This window comes from Triturus cristatus, chromosome 7 (genome assembly GCF_964204655.1).
Source record: "Triturus cristatus chromosome 7, aTriCri1.1, whole genome shotgun sequence".
NCBI lineage: Eukaryota > Metazoa > Chordata > Amphibia > Caudata > Salamandridae > Triturus > Triturus cristatus.
Genome location: NC_140590.1, coordinates 1,868,163,642 through 1,868,183,004, shown reverse-complemented (window position 1 = coordinate 1,868,183,004; position 19,363 = coordinate 1,868,163,642). Strand labels below are relative to the sequence as shown.

The window sequence follows — 19,363 nt, the reverse complement described above, 5'->3', positions numbered from 1 at the left end:
TTCTCCACCGTTCAGGACCATACTTGGTGGATCTTTTTGCATCTCGCCTCAGTTGTCAACTTCCGACTTTTTTCAGTTGGCATCTGTATCCGCAAACCCAAGCCACAGATGCATTTCTTCAAGATTGGTCCCCCTTCCCGAGTTATGCATTTCCCCCCTTCATGATGATTACCAGGGTTTTAGCACAGATCTTGGTGACCCCACTTAGGAGAACACAAGCTTGGTTTCTGGTGGTCCTGGAACAGATCTGTGCTTGTCCAGTTCTGACCCCTTTCCCTTGGAAACTCCTACTGGATCGAGTGGGCCTTCCACATCCACTGATCCTGTCGGAACACCTCTCTCTGGTGGCTTGGACAGTTTCCGTGAAGTTGGGGTCTCCCAGGCCTTTTGCAGGAGGATAATGCTTGCATCAAACAAGCCTGGTCCTCAGTAACACACAAGTAATTCTTCAGCTTCGAGCCACTGGTGTAATTGGTGCTGTGAACGGAGTGCAGATCCCCTTGATGCAGATTGTAGTTTGTTCGTAATTTCTTTTATCTTCGCTGGCCTCAGCTGGCATGGCTTATCGATCGGTTAACAATTTTAGGGCAGCAGTGTCATTTGCCAGTTCATGGTAGACCCGTGGGCGAACATCCTGTTGTGTGTAAATTATTGAGAGGTATTTAGAAGGTGAAACTTCCTCAGCCAAAGTACTCTGTTTTGTGGGACGATAACGTAGTCCTGAGGTCCTTGGAATGTTGGCCAAATAATAAATATCTATCAAGGAAACAATTGTCAGCCAAGTTAGCCATGCTTTTGTGTCTGATTTCATGTAAGCGAGTGTCTGGCATGGTCTATATTTGACAGGGAAAGTTGTTTCTCCTGAGAGTGTTCTCTTTTATGTTTCCAGATGGACTAAATGTAATTCCTAGTCAGTATCTTATCTGGCTTTTTCATTTAACTCTAAAGTTTGCGTAGCACAATGTCTGAAGGCTTATGAGGTGAGTACCGCAGAGTTTCATACAAATATGAGAGGTCAATTGTTGATTGCTTTGCAAAAACCTTTTAGACCTGTGGCATCTGCCACTTTAGCTAAAGGGATGCATTGGCCGGTATTGATACCTCTGTTTTTGGCGCTAACTCCGCTAGAGGGGCCATGGCTTCAAAATCATTTGCTTAGCGTTTTCGTTTGGAGGGTATCCTAAGGATGGCAGGTTGGTCGTCAGAGTCCATGTTTAAGTCATTTTACTGTAAACCAATAATGGATGTTGCTATGGTGGTGGCTCAGCTTTAAACGAGCATAATCGGAGCCTCTGGTCTTGACATAGAATAAAAAACTTATAGCCTTCGTGACAAGAATTTTCAATTCTATTTTAAAAACACGGATGTGAGGATTATCCCACCCGTATATTTGCACACATATGTATTTGAATAAATTGTCTGATGTATATCTTTTCCTCCCTAACATTGATGATTATTTCATGGTAAATGTCTTATATATGGACCAGTGTTTCCGGATTTGGTATTATACTTCCTATACTAGGAAACGAGGACAAGCAATTCGTTCTGTGACGGAATTCCAACTCTCGAGGAGTGGTCTTCAATCGTATCTTGGTTCATCATGGGATAATCGCCTTCCCACTGTTGCACACAGAGACCTTCGGATTCCTTGGTTCCAGGATCTTCAAATCAGGCTCCTGTTGGGCCTGTTGTGGTTTTCTAATTTGTTGATGATCCTGTCGTTATAGGGTCTTGAACTGTTTAACTGTTTTGCTGAGATTGAAGCAAAGAAAGAGGAAGCCGTATTGCAGTTTGAAGGTTGTATAGGGCTGTGGGCTCGATGGTTGTTACATGTGACTATATGGTGGTCATGGGAAATGTGGTGTTTAAAGAAAGTTTACATTTAATTGGCTGCTGAAATAAAGAAGCAAAGAAAGAGAAATGTCCTTAATAGAATTGATAATTCTTGTTGCGAATGCTAGGATTTTTTTTATTTAGTGCTGACAAACCTCACCTATTTCTCGCCGTGTCATTGCAGTTGACCTGTTCTGTTTTTTGTGACCTTTCATCGGTGGAGCAGTGATGTATCCTGTGAATTTTCAGAAGTGCGTGAGGCATGTATTGCAGCAGCATCCGTTGCAGATTCATTCTGTGCATCTGAGAAGTCTTCTAGGTTGTCCCACTCTGTAAACTCTCTAGGTTTCTGTCCATTGTACGGATGGTACCTGCAGGGTACAAGTCGTGCATTTCAGCAGTATCCATTGCAGAATCATCCTGTGTTTCCGGAAAGTCTTCTAGGTCATCCGGCTCCGTAGACTCTCCAGCCTTCTCTCCATTGTAAAGATTTGCCTGCAGGGTGCAACAAGCCTTGCATTGCAGCAGCATCCGTTGCAGATTCATCCCTTGCTTCCGAGAAGTCTTCTTGTCGCCCGGCTCTGTAAACTCTCTAGTCTTCTCTTTATTATAAGGATTGTGCCTCCAGGGTACAACGAGTCATATTTGATGTGCCACTGACGTAGTCTGGGCCGCAGTGCTAAGAATTGTTTACGTTAACTTCTAACAAAAACGGGCCATTTTTCTTTCTAGTTGCTGGACATTTGGCTGTAGTATGCTGGTGGCGCAGTGTGCACGGTAATATTGGCCGACGCTTTACTTCAATGTTCACATTCTTTAAGCTTAATTGATGGGCTTTCTGAAACTCAAGTGGGTCTTTGAATTGTTTATTGAGGAGTCATGCAATACATTTGGTTAGAAATCCTATTGTATCTCCTTCTCCGCTTTTTCAGGTATGCTATAAATTCGGATATTATGCCTTCTGGGCCTTTTTTCTGGTTTAAGAAATTAAACATCTCATCCCTCATCAGGAAGCCTGTTGTATTTAATTTGTTTTGTCTTCAAGCCTCTTTTATGTTGTATCAAGGTGTCAGATCTGAATGAACCCAATTCATAACTGTAGGTAAGTCAGTCATTTTAATGTCTAGCTTGGTGAGATTGCTACAAGCAATAGAAATTTCCCTAAATGGGACTTCCGTTGTTCTTCCAGACATTTTTGGTGCTCCAGAATTTGTTGTTGACTTGGCATCAGATAATCCTTCAGAGGGCAAAAGTTGACGAGCTGTATTATATGAAGACGTGGTCCTCTACGTTCGGATCCAATCAGCCTATGATGGTGCGCAGTGCACCACCCCTCCTGTAAAGAATATGCCATTGGTCGCTCCTTAAGGCATTAAAGGGTGTGCTAATGACTGGTGTCAGTATGCCTTTTTTATGGCTAGCGATTTATCTTGGCATGTTCTTGGCTGTTGCTATTACTGCTGCACCAGTAATAAGTTAGCCTTGAGATTAGACCAGGTGCCTTCAGAGTAGAGGACAAAGTCTTACCGTAACATGAAATGTATGCATTCCACTTATCTCCATATATATGCACTGCCCTCCTCTTGAACTGGCACAGCTCAGTCTTTGTTGGTATGCCCTGTAACACCTAATGCTAGGTGTCTGTAAAATCCAATCGGTATATAACATTTATATGCATATTTAAAAATCAAAATGGCCCCACACAGAGTCCCAGTACTTGTGACCTTTTAGTACTATATGATGGACGTGCCTTTGAATCCTTGACTTCGCACGGTCTGTACTGTAATCCTATGGGTCACGTGGTATGGCACTTTCAGTTGGTTGTGTGACCAGTCAGTGCGACAGCTCAGTGTGGGGACTAAATCCATCCAGGGCCCTTGTACCTTGGGAAGGTAGGATGCATTTCAATGAGGTCACCATTTCTTTTTCCCCCCCCGCCCAGTTGCCGCTGATGTAACTGTGCTTCACAGCACACTCGTTAGTTCGTCCTCGCTCCTGACGGTACAGTCAGCCTCTTTGACGTCACCAATGTTCTGTTTGCCTCGCTGTTGTCCTGTTTTGCTGTCTTTCTCACTGGCGCCGCAGAACTTGAGCTGGTGCAGTGTACAGGGTTGATGATGTCTTTACTCACAAGCCACTCTGCCGCTGCCTGTGACAAAGGTTCTACTATCCTGGCGATTACTGCATCCCCATGACAGCTGTTTGGCTTCGCTGAATAGCCTACATTACTGAAATAGGGTGGGGTTTCAAGGCAATGTACAGAGTTTTAGCATAGAATGTCCGCCTTGGGTACATCCTGGGACCTCCTCTCCAAAGCGTGGTGTGCTTCTGCTGTGGACGGGGTCGCTTCCTGAAGACCCAGCAGCTCCCAAAAGCTATTCCTCACACAGCAGAGATCTGAGCAGAGTAACATTTAGAGTTCAGCTCTAGTCCTTCTCAGCAGGTGTGGCATTCACCCTTCGATGAATTAGAGCTCAGCTTTTGCCTCCACATGTGTGGGTCTTCATCGCGATGAGTGAGACTTGAGATCTTTTTTCACAGCCTACTCCGAACCCTCCAAAATATTCTTTAAGAAAGTGTTTGTCTCAGGTCACTCAAGAAGTCAACCTTCCCCTCATAATTCAAACACAATATTTAGATTTAAGTCAATGAAAGGAACAACCTCGTAGCTATTTAAACCATTGAACAAAGAAAAGAAGACTGAAAGAGACCCGTTTCATAGGCGGAGCTGCCTAATGGATCTGCATCTGGTGTGAACCTACCTGCCAGTGCTTGCCTTTCAGTCAGCGTCACGCTACCCCTGGGACACAGAGCTGCGATAGATATGGGGCACAAAGTGCTGTTGGGTGTAAAGTGAGACTGAATATGGACAGGCTGTAACAACACAAAAATAAGATGGGCAGAATGCTGAACATTGTAAAACATTCACCCCCAGTACAGAGATCTGGGCCTAAGTTCATCATTGTTTTTCTCACCACACCATTCAAGTTTGGACCAAGACATATACAAATCCCTCTTGACCCTGCTCCCCATGGGAACAGTCCAGCCCGAACTGCCAGGCCAGGTCCTCCCTGGACTGGAAACAAGCATCCTGGGACTGGTTTCGGGGTATCACCCGTCATCAGCCAAGCTACTTGAGTCCAATGGTAAAGAGAGCATGGACCCACGTCTGGGCACACACGTGCCACTCGGGGTGACTATAACAACACAAAAAGATGATGGGCGGAATGCTGAATATGTACAGGCGACATGACGCTACTTAGAGCTGAGAATAGGCTGGCCTGATTTTGGAGTGTAAAAGTGGGCCATGGCCAGACATAAAAGGATACAATTTGGCAGTTCGTCCTGAAAGCAGAAACGTCCTGAGATATGTCCCTACTTCTAGGAACACCAAGTCTGTATACAGATATTTAGATTTTTTTTATTTGTGCCACTTTCTCAATTTTTTATCAAATTTGGGGTATATTTAGACACTCTTGTATAATTTGTGTTTTCTATATACAAATTGGGGAAATTGTTTATGTTCTAGAGCAGAGGTCTCCAACCTTTTCTGTAGTGAGAGCTACTCCTGATCAGTGAAAATCATTGTGAGCTACTGAAGGCTTAGCAACTCGCGTATTGCTACCAGACACCCACACTCAGTATTATTGACTTTAAGCCTAATGTCCATAGAGCCAATTGTATGGTTTGAATAAAATACTTTGACTAGGGTCTCCATGGCAGGGCTGCCATGTGTGTCAGTGAGAGCATTGTCTTTGGGGATGTATGAATGTTTTTGTGAATGAGATCAGGCCTCAAAAAATCTATTCGCCCACTTGCTATGGCCGGTCCGGTTTTATCGGGTCGACCTATATTTAGGACCTACTCGCCCTTTCTGGCGAGTTGACAAAGAACAGGTGTTCTGATCAGTCGGAAAGGGAAGGAGCAATAAAGATGCCTTTAAATCTTGTTTTTATCTTGTTACATTTGCTCTATATTCAGATGCAGAGTTCAGAAATCAGTTTACGGCTTCTTACAATTACGTTTCCTTCTCTGACTGTAAAGTTCCAGGATTCTGTAAAGTGAAATGTCAGACCTGCTGAACAAAGAGTAAATTAAAGGTTGTAGGGTATCAGGTTTTTCGTAACACACATTTAAATAGCTAATAAGTCTATTGTACTAACATTTCAAAATATATTTCAGTAGTTGTGAAAGCCCTTTTTTTAAACTTCTGTGTGATGAAAAAAATATTTTAATAGCATGAAAAACAAATCAGAACACTTTACTTGATGATGTGCACATGATAAATATGTTTCTGAAACCCTTTTTTACAGATTATTGTTAATACACTATATAGTTTTTTCAGTAAAGCTGCAAGGTAGTGGAAAGGTTTTGACAATTTTTGGGAAATTTACTGTCTGTAAATGACTGTGCGCTACCACATCATGCCTTGGTAATATATTTATTAAGGGTTAGTGTTTAAACATGAACTGAGAAACACTCCTGTCCCTGCCTTGATGGTAATGTATTAGTAAATGCTACTAGTAAACGAAGAGGTAGTCCGGGATCATGTGTACTCTATATGTGGGCTTGATTTTTATTACACATGAAGCAAATGTTTAATCAAACAAAAGAGTTTTGTTTTGTGTAGCATGAATGCTGAACTCACATATTTGAAGGTGTACTAATGTGAGAATGAAGAAAAAAGCAAATCTAAAATAAAATATTTGTCAATGATCACACAATTTGAGACCAATTTACGGGTCAAGTGCATTACAGTTAGGTCAAGTAGATTATTCAATTTACTGGACTTGCAGGTCTAGCAAAATGTTCATGATTTTTTGAGGCCTGAAGATAAATGTATATGGGCGACTGGGAGCCTGTGTCGTATGTACTTGTGGCACACAAAATACCTTTCGCCGTGGCACAGTTACATGTATAACACAAACATACAACCATTTTGTTTTTTTAATGTAAGCGGTTTAAAGTGCAGAAAGATGTTCTGCAAAAAGGTTCATAATATGGGGCATATTATTTTTCTGCACTTGGCATTCCCCCCACTTAAAATAACACCTGTAGTTTTCACTTATAAATATGGCACAGTGTCTACCGGCCACTGAAAGCAAGATGCCTGCTGTGTGTAAAGGCGAGATTTTGAAATGGGAGAAAATTAAACTGGAGTTAACTTTATGTTTATGTAGATTCCATAAAACTCCTCATTTAAATGTATTCCAATTTCATAGTGTCACATTGAGAAACACCAGGCATCTGGCACCCAGTGGTCTGTAGACACGGTGCCATATTTATAACTGAAAAAAATACAACCATTTATCTAAATTAGTGGATTTTAAAGTGAAGAAACATGCTTCATAAAGCATTAAGATGTAACTGGCTGAATTGAAAGTGGGGAAAGACATTACAACTCAATGTTTAATAGAAATATTTCTCTTCACTCTAAATTTATCCCAGAAAAAATTACTATTTTTCGGTTATAAATATGGCACAGCGTCTTCTGGCCACTGGGAGCAAGAGGCCTGCAGTTTGAAACTTTGAAACGAAAGAATACTAAAGGTAACTTTTCATTTTCATTTTCTCCCGTTTAAGAGCATCCATAAACATCATTTTGTTCTCTACTCCAATATTGACTTGACAGGGACTTTTATTTGTGTTAAATATTTCAATGCTTCAGTTCTTCACCTCTGTGACCTAGCCTGACCCGTACATCTGACTGAGCACTGCTCATTTTTAGTCCTGGCAACCTGCAGCCTGATGCTAATAATGTACAATAAACACAGCCTTCCCTTATCTTTAAAAGGAAAATGGGACCCTGTGCTTATTGAAAAAAATAACTGAAGGCTGTGAGCTACTTTGAAGGAGTCTGTGAGCCACTGGGAGCTCGCGATCAACTGCTTGAAGACACCTGTTCTAGAGCATTTCACATGGATGGGTGTCACCTGCTCACAAGTCTTCCAGGTCATACAAATGGGGCATTGGCCAGCAGAGCTGTTGCTCTGGGCACTGTGCATGCGTACTTACCCAATAATCGGCATCTGTTCCTCATCTTAAGTAACACTAGCAGGTCTGTCCCTCTGATTGTACATATCACACTTTACAGAGCAGGGCTTTTCCAAAAATCGGAACTGTTCTGGCTTCTGAAAGCAGAGATATCTCTCTAAGTAAACCAATCATATAAGTTCAAGCATCACACAGCAGAGCTAGTACTTAACTGCAGTACTAGTCTATTTAACCAGTTTTTACAGCAGCATTCTCCCTCGGATTGCTTATTTCCTCAGGCTTCAGAAAGCCCAATATCACCCATGTTGGACCAATCATATAGGTTCAGACTTCATTCTCCAGAGTTATCCCTTAGGTGTGAAAATAAAGTATGGTTGATTAATATCCTCTTTTGTGTGCCTCAAAGCGAGTGCTGGGGCGCCCCTATCCAGGACTTTCAGGGAGCCGGCTTGGGGCACTCAGTTTCCCCACTCCCTCCCCTGACCACAAGTATATAGCAGAATCCTTCCATCCCTTGTCTCCTCCCTTCAGGTCACTTGGTAGCTTGTTGGTGTGTAGAGAAATGAACACGTTACCTTCCTTGGTTTTTAGTAGTAAAAGACAAATCCTCTTTCCTTGCACTATTGAAGCTCGCACTTGGAAGTGTCCCTTGTATGATGAGTAAAACAATTCCCTTTCTCATGCAGCGACACGTCCCATTCACAGGGGTAAAGAGCCTTGACCTTGTCGCTTGCCTGAAGGCGAGGAACCCGTTCACTTGGCCCTGTTTATTCTACACTTTGAAATAACTAACGTCCTACAGCTAGATGTTGTTAAAGCCCCTACTTGATTTAAGGGGAGTATCACACTTTATGGGGCCACGGACTTTAAGGGCAGTTGCAGTGGTTGTGAGGTTTTGCCTGAGCCATGCCCTTGGATCTCTCCATGGCCCTTAATCACAGGGCTGGTGTTGAGAATCCAGGTGAGACCTCTCTGGAAGGAACAACACTTTGCTGAGTTTACTACTAATCTCTTGTCTTTGTCCACGTCTAAAGTAGGATGCACTCTGCATCTTCAATCAAACAGCCTTGTGGAACTGGGCCTATTTGGCTTCGCATACAGGTGATGCACAACATGAGTTGTTTTCTCTTGTCAGAGAAATGGTGGCTTCCTTGGGAATCCCTCAGTTTCGTTCACCACAAACAGACATCTACGCTTCAAATCTCTAGCCTCCCATCCCCACACTTACCCTGGTACCCAGTTTGTCTCATCATCATCTTCTCGCAGTCCTGCCTCTGCATCACATCTCTCACCTGATCGAACTGTATTTTCTTCATCAGCACTGCTTCTCTCTTTGTGGAAAATAGAGTGTCTTCGTTGACTAGTTGTGGGCCACAGCTGGCCTCCAGAGCCTTGTGTCTTAAGCCTTTTCTCTCTGGTCTCTTCTTTACCACTCTTGCCAGGCTGAATATTTTTAATTGGCAGGCTTCAGAGCAATAACCTCCTTTTTTGCATAGTAGGATAGACAATTCAGGCCTTTCCTCATTGGAGACAGACTACTGCTCCTAGAAGCTGAAGCTTCCCAAGCAGGTGCTTTGTGATGTGTGTAGGTCCCCCCTACTATTGTCTCTACTTAATAGTGTCCACCAGGTCAAAAGGCGTTCTTTCAATCAACAGACTTCTGTCAAGTTTGAAGAACATGCCGTAAAAAGCATTGTAGGGTTGCGCTCACTGTGCACTTTTGTAAGTTCTTTACTTGGAGAAACAAAGCAGTATCATAGCTTTAACACAGACATCAGTGGGAACTCTTACTCTCAAGACATACACATGCTTTTGGGCAGAGAAAAGTATCTCCTACCTAATTCAAAGATGTCTAGAGCACCATGTTTATTTACCAGTCACCCTCACTGGTTGCTATAGGAAGTTTTTGAATTGCATGTTAGAATAAGACGTGCTCTAGGTGTATGTATGTGGTATTTGTATAGCACATATCTAGCCAAGCCTAAAGGCTACAGAGCACTCTACAATGTCAAAGGCAGGCAAAACGTGAGCAAGTGATAAAAGAGGTAGCTGGTTAGTGCATTCTGATGTCGCGTTCTTTAAAGAGGGGCATATACAAATATTTCCTTAATTGGAGCGGCGATGGGCATTCCTGATGGATACAGGGATATTGTTCCAGATCCTGGGTGCATAGATGGAAAAACCTGCTACTTTCTTTTTACACTTCTAAGTCTGAAGTCTGAGGGTGCCCTGTCATTGAGTCGGAAGACCACCAAAGACGGTGAGCCTGTCTGCTAGATGAGCAGGGTGCTGGTTGTGATGACTTTGTAAAAGATGCATCTAGTTTTGAAGACGGTACAGTGACAAGTGGAACCAATGGAGTTCCATCAGGATGGGGGCAGTGTGATCGTATGGCCTGTAGGAGGCCCTTAAGGGGCACCAGTGTGGAGTTTCGTCGCTCAAGGGGCAAGGTGCTAGCACCATCAAGATGAACAAGTACGAGGGGTTGAACAGCAGTTCTGAAGTTGCTTTATGGAAGAAACAGTTTCACTTTCTTTAGAAGAAAAAGCGGGTACCAGGCCTTTTTAGGTCTCACCTAGGCATCGCATGCGCTGTCTCTTCGAAACATGCTGTTATCTAATCTGTGGGGTAAGTGGATGCACATTGCTGCCTGCCTTTGTAGCGCCTTTCGTAAAAGTGTTTTTGACTGGTCACTTATTTGTATTTGTCCCTCCTTTCGTTGCTTGGTTTCCTCCCTTGGGGACTTCCACTGTTACATCTATGCTTACTCTTTTTTTTAATGTTGGCGCACTATTCCTTTGCTTGGTTTGGCTAATTTTGAGGTTCAGAATGGCTACATAGACGCTCCCTTCAAATGAAATGCAAGTCCGGCATCCAGCCGCTAACGCGCTTCCTCATCCCCTCAGCACTCCAAGCTTGTTTAACAGGAGTCTTGCTGTTTGTAACTGTGCCTTCTCCACCCTCGAATTTAATTATACATTGTTCTGCTTTTTGCAGTATGTCGCTCCTGATTTCCGTGGAGCCATGAGGCATTGCAGCCCCTCCCACTCCCCATTGTGCTTTTCCCATCCCTCGCCCCTCCTGCCATGTTACTTGCTTGGTGCGAGCCCTCCTAGCTGGATTCTGGAGTGTGCAGCTGCTCACACTTAATCAATCAATCAGGGGTTTATAAAGTGCGCTACTCACCCATGAGGGTCTCAAGGCGCTGGGGAGGGGGGGGGGGGGAAGCAGCTCTGGATCAGCCGAAGAGCCAGGTCTTGAGGTCCTTCCTGAACGTGTGCAGGGTTGGGGAGCGTCTGATGTTCACAGGGAGCTTGTTCCAGGTCCTGGCTGCGATGTAGGAGAAGGTCTCCCGCCTGTTCTGTTTCTGCGGATGCGGTGGACCTCTGCCAGGGTGAGGTCGGCGGAGCGGAGGTTCCTCTTGGGTACGTGGAAGGATATTCTCTCATTGAGGTATTTGGGTCCGATGTTGAGGGATTTGTAAGACACTCTTACAATAAACATAAAACAGACTAATTTGCTTGCTTTGATGTCCTCCTTCGAGCCCCGAGACTCTGGAATTCTGCCTGATAGGATGTGGCCATAAACCCCTCCTCCCATGTTAGTTGTTTCCCAGAGCCTGCTTCCCTGGGGTGTGTGCTGAAGCGTGTCAGGCACAGCAATGGTTTGGGCTGGTTTCACTTTTGGATGTAGACCCTCAATCTTGTTCTCTCTGCCCCTAATTAGCGCTGTGAAATGGCTACAAAGAGGTATCGAGCACAATAAGAAATAAATACATATATTTTTAAGTTATCACAGTGAAGGAGAGAATTATCTCGCCTCTACTTGGTGGAAAACTGATTTGGACACACATCGCCGTAAAAAGGGTTGCAAGAACATTCTTATTATTAACTTCTCAATCGTGGTGGCTTCTCAGTTACCAAGTTCTTTATGTTCCTCCCCTTATTACGCTTCGGCTCAGGCCAGGGTTGGTGCAGGGAAGAGTCACGGCAGACGGCACAGCACAAGTGAAAACTGGGAGTGTTTGCACTCACATGTGCACAACAATAACTACGGTCAGTTAGGCGGAATGTTGCCTTAACTGTGGAAATGTATGCGTGCGTCGAGTGAGTGAGAGAGACATTTGACCTCGGTTTCTAAAAGAAACGCTAAAAGGCAAACTGAGATCCGGTGTATCTGTGGATGAAATGTTCAGAATAGATGCAATTGGCAACCCATAGTTGGAACGCAAAAAGATTGGTATTATTTATGCTTAGACTGTCTAGCTAAGGTTTTTTTTCTCTTTGTACCTTCATGTCTTAAAAGTCTAAACTGTGTCCTTCCTTTTTCCCTTCTTTCCTTTATTCCTTTCCCTCTTCTTTCCTTTCTAGCTTCCACCCTTCGTTTCTTCTAGTCTTTTTTTCTCCCTAATCTTTCCTTTCATTCTTTCTTTTGTTTTTTCTTTCTTTCTTTCGTACACCCTTCCATCTTGGCTTTCTTCCTTGTTATTTTTCCTTTCTGTATTCCTTCCAGTCTTTTTTCCTCTTTCTTCCTTCCTTTCCTTCCTCTTGTCCTCTTTTTCTTCGCTTCCTTCTTTCCCTTCTCCTCTGTCACCTTCACCTGCTTCTTCCTTGCTTCATGTCTTCCTACACCGCATCAATCCTGTCCTCATTCCTACCCTCTTTCCTTCCTCTCACACTCCTTCCCCTCGTTTGACTTCCTTCTTTCCCTCGTACTTCCTTTTTGCCTTCCGTCCCTCATCCGCTTCTTCCTTTCCTCATGCCGTCTTTGGTCATTCCTTTGTTCTTTCCATCTTCTCGCCCCCCCCCCCCCGCTCTTTTCAGAGTGCTTGTAAAATGGAGCCTTCATGGTGTAATGCTGTGCTTTTGTGTGAGCTCCTTTTAGGATTGGACAGGTTGATTTGAATTTGCTGGAATCTCTTCTTACCCCCGCTGATTCCCACAAGCCAGGCAGGCTCCAAACGTCCATGACAAAAAATATTTCTACATTTCTGTACTGGTGAATCATATTTCCAATTGAGGTTTACAAACAAGTTACTCATTGCTACAGAGCGAATTCCACCGTAACTCAGTAACCACCAGCAACGGGTGGAAAATACATAGCTGTGGTATTTTTTAAAGGGCTATTTAACAATGTGGATACCTAGCCGCTAACATTTTAATTTTAACATAGTTTACAGCACAATGTTAAACATCACGTTATTAGCTATTTTAAAAATAAAATGCAAACCGCATTCCAAACTTAAAAACTACTATTGCTTAAAATTGTGTGTCTTTTTGCTTGTTTACATTAGTCAAAACTTATTTTTGTACTTTTTATATTAGACACTTTTTTGTTGGTTTTATACAGATAGAGGAGTTCAGAGTATGTAAGGAAATGCAATACTTTCATACGTAGATAACTCACCACTTGCCCAGTGATTGTATTGAAAATGTCTTACTTGAAATTGTGGGAATGTCCGAATAATTAGCATGATTATGTCCTGCATGGCTAAACACTTATAAGGTCCCAAAGGCAAGACCTCTTGGCTATGCCTGTGCTTGGTTTTTTTGACAGTGTGTTCCCTGAAGGTGAACTTTTTAGTCAGGGTTATTCCAAGTGACTTGGCGTGCAGTGAAAGTTGGGGGTTCGATGCCATCAATATTCATGCCATTGAGTCAGGTTTGTACTGTGTCTTTCTTGGTGTTCTTGAAAATAACAGGGATTCTTCTATTGGTTGGGTGAGCTTGAGGTAGGTATTGAACATCCACTCTATACTGGTTGGGGTGAGGTAGGTATTGGACATCCACTCTATACTGGTTGGGGTGAGGTAGGTATTGGACATCCACTCTATACTGGTTGGGGTGAGGTAGGTATTGGACATCCACTCTATATTGGTTGCGGTGAGCCGGTGGTAGGTATCAGACATCCACTCTATATAGGTTGGGGTGTGCTTGAGGTAGGTATTGAACATCCACTCTATACTGGTTGGGGTGAGCTGGAGGTAGGTATTGGATATCCACTCTGTACTGGTTGGGGTGAGCTGGAGGTAGGTATTGGACATCCAGTCTATATTGGTTGGGGTGAGCGTGAGTTAGGTATTGAACATCCACTCTATACTGGTTGGGGTGAGCTGGAGGTAGGTATTGGACATCCACTCTATACTGGTTGGGGTGAGCTGGAGGTAGGTATCATACATCCACTCTATATTGGTTGGGGTAAGCGTGAGGTAGGTATTGGACATCCACTCTTTATTGGTTGGGGTGAGCATGAGGTAGGTGTTGGAACATCCACTCTATACTGGTTGGGGTGAGCTGGAGGTAGGTATCAGACATCCACTCTATGTTGGTTGGGATAAGTTGTAGGTAGGTATTGGACATCCACTATATATTGGTTGCGGTGAGCGTGAGGTAGGTATTGGATAGCCACTGTATATTGGTTGAGGTGAGCTGGAGGTAGGTATCGGACATCCACTCTAGTTTAAATGCACTGACGACTGCCCCTAGCGCTTGTGGCTTTCCGAGCTGAGACGAGCAGGGCAGTTGCAGGGACAGTGTTTGAGAGTCTTTTGCACTGACGACTGCCCCCGGCTCCTGTGGCTTTCAGAGCTGAGACGAGCAGGGCAGTTCCAGGGACAGTGTTTGAGGCTCTTTCCTTCCCCTTCTGCTTCAGTAACAAGCCTTATTTATAACCATCCTTTACAGATTTCTGTTTATGGGAAACAAAAGAGAGGGGGGTGAGTGGCCGGGTACAATGGAAGCAGTGTTTACTTACTAAATGTATGCTGTATGTCACTGTCTTGAATGGCTCAGTGTAATGTGAACTTGTCTGTTGCAGGTGCAGATCACCATCCAAGACTCCTTTGCCTGTTTCTCTAATGAGGAGTGGAAACTTCTACAGGAATGGCAGAGAGAATTGTACCGAAACGTGATGAAGGAAATCCACCAGGCATTGATTGCTCTGGGTAATGTTATGAAGCCAGTCCTTTGCAAGTGGAAATAGAGTCTGTGACCAGACTCGCTTGTTATTTCAGATTTGTAACGCAAGTTCTTAGTTGCTGGGTTAGAGAACGAAGTATCTTCCTTGCCTTGAGGGGACCCTGGTGGCACGTGCTGTAATTGCTGTGGACGCAATACTCATAGGAACTTCATATAGAGTCAGAAACAAGTCTGTTTGTAATTCATGGAGCTGCGCCACTTCTTCCTGTTATGTCGAAGCTGCTCCTAGATATCACAGATGGGACGGGGTTGTATCAGAGGATAATGTTCAAGGAGGGTCTTATGTAGAAGCTGCTGCTAGGTATCACCGCCGGGGCGGGGGTTGCATCGGAAGGATAATGTTCAAGGAGGGGCTTAATGTCTAAGCTGCTGCTAGGTATCACAGCTGGGGCAGGGGTTGCATCGGAAGGATAATGTTCAAGGAGGGTCTTAATGTCTAAGCTGCTGCTAGGTATCACAGCTGGGGCAGGGGTTGCATCGGAAGGATCATGTTCAAGGAGGGTCTTATGTAGAAGCTGCTGCTAGGTATCACAGCTGGGGCGGGGGTTGCATCGGAAGGATAATGTTCAAGGAGGGTCTTGATGTCTAAGCTGCTGCTAGGTATCACAGCTGGGGCAGGGGTTGCATCGGAAGGATCATGTTCAAGGAGGGTCTTAATGTCTAAGCTGCTGCTAGGTATCGCAGCTGGGGCGGGGGTTGCATCGGAAGGATAATGTTCAAGGAGGGTCTTGTGTAGAAGCTGCTGCTAGGTATCACCGCCGGGCGGGGGTTGCATCGGAAGGATAATGTTCAAGGAGGGTCTTATGTAGAAGCTGCTGCTAGGTATCACAGCTGGGGCGGGGGTTGCATCGGAAGGATAATGTTCAAGGAGGGTCTTATGTAGAAGCTGCTGCTAGGTATCACAGCTGGGGCGGGGGTTGCATCGGAAGGATAATGTTCAAGGAGGGTCTTATGTAGAAGCTGCTGCTAGGTATCACAGCTGGGACGGGGGTTGCATCGGAAGGATAATGTTCAAGGAGGGTCTCATGTCGAAGCTGCTGCTAGATATCACAGCTGGGTCGGGGGTTGCATCGGAAGGATTATGTTCAAGGAGGGTCTTATGTCGAAGCTGCTGCTAGATATCACAGCTGGGTCGGCGGTTGCATCGGAAGGATAATGTTCAAGGACGGTCTCATGTAGAAGCTGCTGCTAGGTATCACAGCTTTACTTTTCTTTTCTTCTTTCAGCACTTCATGAGAGTGCATGCTCTTCCTTGATCTCTCCCTCTGTACTAATTTTTCACTCTAATGCAGCCTCCACACACCCCGTTTTTGCTCCTTCCTCCACTGTCTCCGCACACTGTTCCCGCCTTTTCTGCTTTTAATTTCATTTGTATCTCTCTTTCTGCCTCTGCCTCCTCTTTTTGCTCCTCCATACATTCTTTGTTGCTGCCCCACATGAGTTCACTTCATCCCCATCGGTTCCTCAGATGCTATCCCTTACACCTCATCCCTTCCTTTGCGGTCCTTCAAAAAACATCTTTATTTAATATTTAGTTTTTGGAGGACCTGGTAGTTGCCATTTGCTATTGAGCTGCTTCATTTTTTTAAAGTGCTTTTGTGCACTTTAAATGTATTTGTTCAAATTTACGACTACTCTACTTCTTTTCTCTGCACCACTGTTTGAGTTATATGTATCTCTCTGCCCTACTGTCTGTATTGTTTTACGTACTCATTCTGTATTGTTTTACGTACTCAGTAAAACATCGTCAAACCCTCAGCGACTTACAGCACCATGTTTCATCACAAGGTCTCCTTCCAACTACAGTTGAACATCTCAGTCCAAAGTGTGGTTTCTAGGAGGTGGTGGAGGAAGGAACTTTCTACTCTTCATTAGTGTGTACAACATCACACACCTACACCCGATGATGAGGTGACCGCCCAGGCCGAAACTAAACCCTTAACTCTTAGTTATGACCTGAGTATCACAAGTTTAAATACAAGAGGGTTTTATTGGGATCCTTCATTAGACGTGAACCCCTTCTGTTTTTAGCCTTGCTCCCTTTGCATAGTTGACTTCTCTTGTGCCTCGATCTCCATTAATGTCTGTTTTCTTATTCTTGACAGGTCCTCTTATCGCCACCACAGTCTCTTCATTAACAACCAAAGAAAAGCAAGAGCTGCATTCTACGGACACCCAGGAGTCTGAGAGAAGCCATGGTATACATTTCTCTTGAGTGAAGAGTGTGGTAGCTGCTAGCTGGCTGCAGACTTGGGCATAACTTCCAATGTCTCATGGTTGGAAGTGCAGATTGATGCAGTTTTGGGGACAGGAACAGAAGAAATACAGTCATATATATTATATCGCAGACACACTTAGAATTGCTTGCTGCAGTAGCACTAAGGCTTAGACCTGCGATGGGGATGGGCAAGAGACATCGCATTGGTGACACAGGAAGAAACTGCCGTCTGGTAGTCCCCTGAATCAATCTTTATCATCCACAATTCCGCTCTGTTATTCTTGCATACCAAAAACGTCCTTTTATCTTGAAGTACCTTCTAAAAATGAAAAGAAAGGACTTATTAACAATGGGAATGACGCATAAAGGCTAGTCAGTGGGGAAGGTAAGAAGACAGCAAGAAAGTGAAGAAAGAATGCTATATCTTATCTTGTAAAGAAATGGAGAGCAATTTAAGCAAGAGTCGTTGATTGGGCCCCTAAAGAATTGGACACAAAGATATAAGCTGTGAAACGAGGGCAAGGTATCAATGAGTGAATAAATTGCACGATGGTAGGAAACAAACAAAACATTAAAAGTATAAAAGGAAAAATACCTGGGAGACTTCGAAACGAGGAACCAGCCATAGTCTAGAGACCATGGGAGTGAGGGACAGTGAGAGAGCAATACTCAGTGACACCCCCAGATTAAGCGATTAGTGTTGCCCCATATAGAAATACAGCTATGAGAAAAGGTTTGACCTACTTAAGCAAAAAGACAGGAATGTTAAGGAAAGTAAAAGTGATGGAGAAAACAAAAAACCCAGAAGAAGCATATGGAGGAAAGAAATGAGGGCGGCACCCAGATGAGATAGTGTGAGATACCACACAGAACCCAAAATGCATCCAGGTGCGGGACAAGAGAGTTAGAAAGAGGGGAGCTGTATGTATGAGTGGGATGTGAAAGACAGAAAATAAGAGTATCAAATGTGAGAATAGCTCTGGTCAGAGAGAAGGATGCTCAAGGGAGTGTTGTAGTGAAACTAGAACAGAAGAGGAAGTGCAAGAAATGGGGGTATTGGTTGAGGGGTGGAAGCCCCATTCAGGCAACAACCACACTCCTTGTCAGGGGGAACCACCAAAGTCACTAAATTAACCCGTGCTTAACCCTCTGGTAGCGTGGCATGAAAGCAGCCAGGCTTGACTTACAGGCAACGTGTAAAGTATTTATGCAGATCACAAACAGCATTAAAGTGAAAACACAGCACAGGAGAGACCCCAAACCAACTTAGAGCCATAGAGCAAACTTACAGGCAACGTGTAAAGTATTTATGCAGATCACAAACCGCATTAAAGTGAAAACACAGCACAGGAGACACCAAACCAACTTAGAACCATAGAGCAAACTTACAGGCAACGTGTAAAGTATTTATGCGGATCACAAACAGCATTAAAGTGAAAACACAGCACAGGAGAGACCCCAAACCAATTTAGAGCCATAGAGCACATTGTATTGAATAAAATGATACCAGAATGACAACCATCCAATCAGTAGAACCGGAGATGTTCATTTTGGGAGTTTTAGGTGAAAATGACTCCTAAATGCACAAAGCGCCGCTCACGCTCATTTGGTGGCGCTAGAGCGGGAGAAAGTCACAAGTTGAGGCAGAGGGGGGTGGAGCGCAGCTCAGATACAGGGACCAGATCAGTCCTACTGAAGAGGTAACTTCTGAGTCTGGCGTGAAGAGCTTGTTGTGTCCTTGTAGATCACACAGGAGGTCAGCCAACTGACCCTTGGAGTCCGTCTGGGGAGCCTGGGATGAAGTTAACCGGTCCAGTCTTTCTTCTCAGACAGCAGGGCAGGCAGCAAGCAGCAGGGAAGACCTCTGATAGCAGGACAGTCCTTCTTTTGTGACATCCACAGAGTGTTTTGAAGAGTGACTCTGGAAGTCCAGAATTTATACCTGCTGCCATTGTTTGTGCGATGGGGACTACAAGGCTCCAAACTGTCCTGAGGGTGACAAAAGGCAGGGCAGGCCTGGTGTCAGGTGCATGTGTCTGTGTGTGTCCTCTGAAGTGCAATCATCCTGCCAGGGTGGCCCATCCACTTATAAGCCGAGCCACTCACATTCATGGGACTCAGGACACTGGCTGAAAGGTACAGTTGGCTGGGATAAGGAAATGCCAATGTTCTAAAACCTGGCCACTATTAAATAAGGTTTTAAATTACAATTGATTTGAGTGTAAACGGCATATCTCGATCTTCTCTCAATCCACAGTTATTACTTACTACATGTAATAAGATGACCGGTACAACAGTGAAAAACGACTTTAGGCGTGTCCACTGCCAGGTCATGTAAAAC

The 19,363-nt window shown here is 44.1% G+C and overlaps 1 protein-coding gene across 4 annotated transcripts in view; it reads left to right on the top strand.

The window, feature by feature from the left end:
- The window catches only part of LOC146813541 (uncharacterized), a 90,531-nt gene that overhangs the window by 32,252 nt on the left and 38,916 nt on the right, over nucleotides 1-19,363 (top strand). For all 4 annotated transcript variants that reach the window (XM_085620324.1, XM_085620325.1, XM_085620323.1 and 1 more), the window contains exons 2-3: nucleotides 14,644-14,770; nucleotides 16,910-17,002. In XM_085620324.1, coding sequence (XP_085476450.1) covers nucleotides 14,644-14,770; nucleotides 16,910-17,002 — 220 coding nt within the window. The remainder of the gene's footprint in view (nucleotides 1-14,643; nucleotides 14,771-16,909; nucleotides 17,003-19,363) is intronic.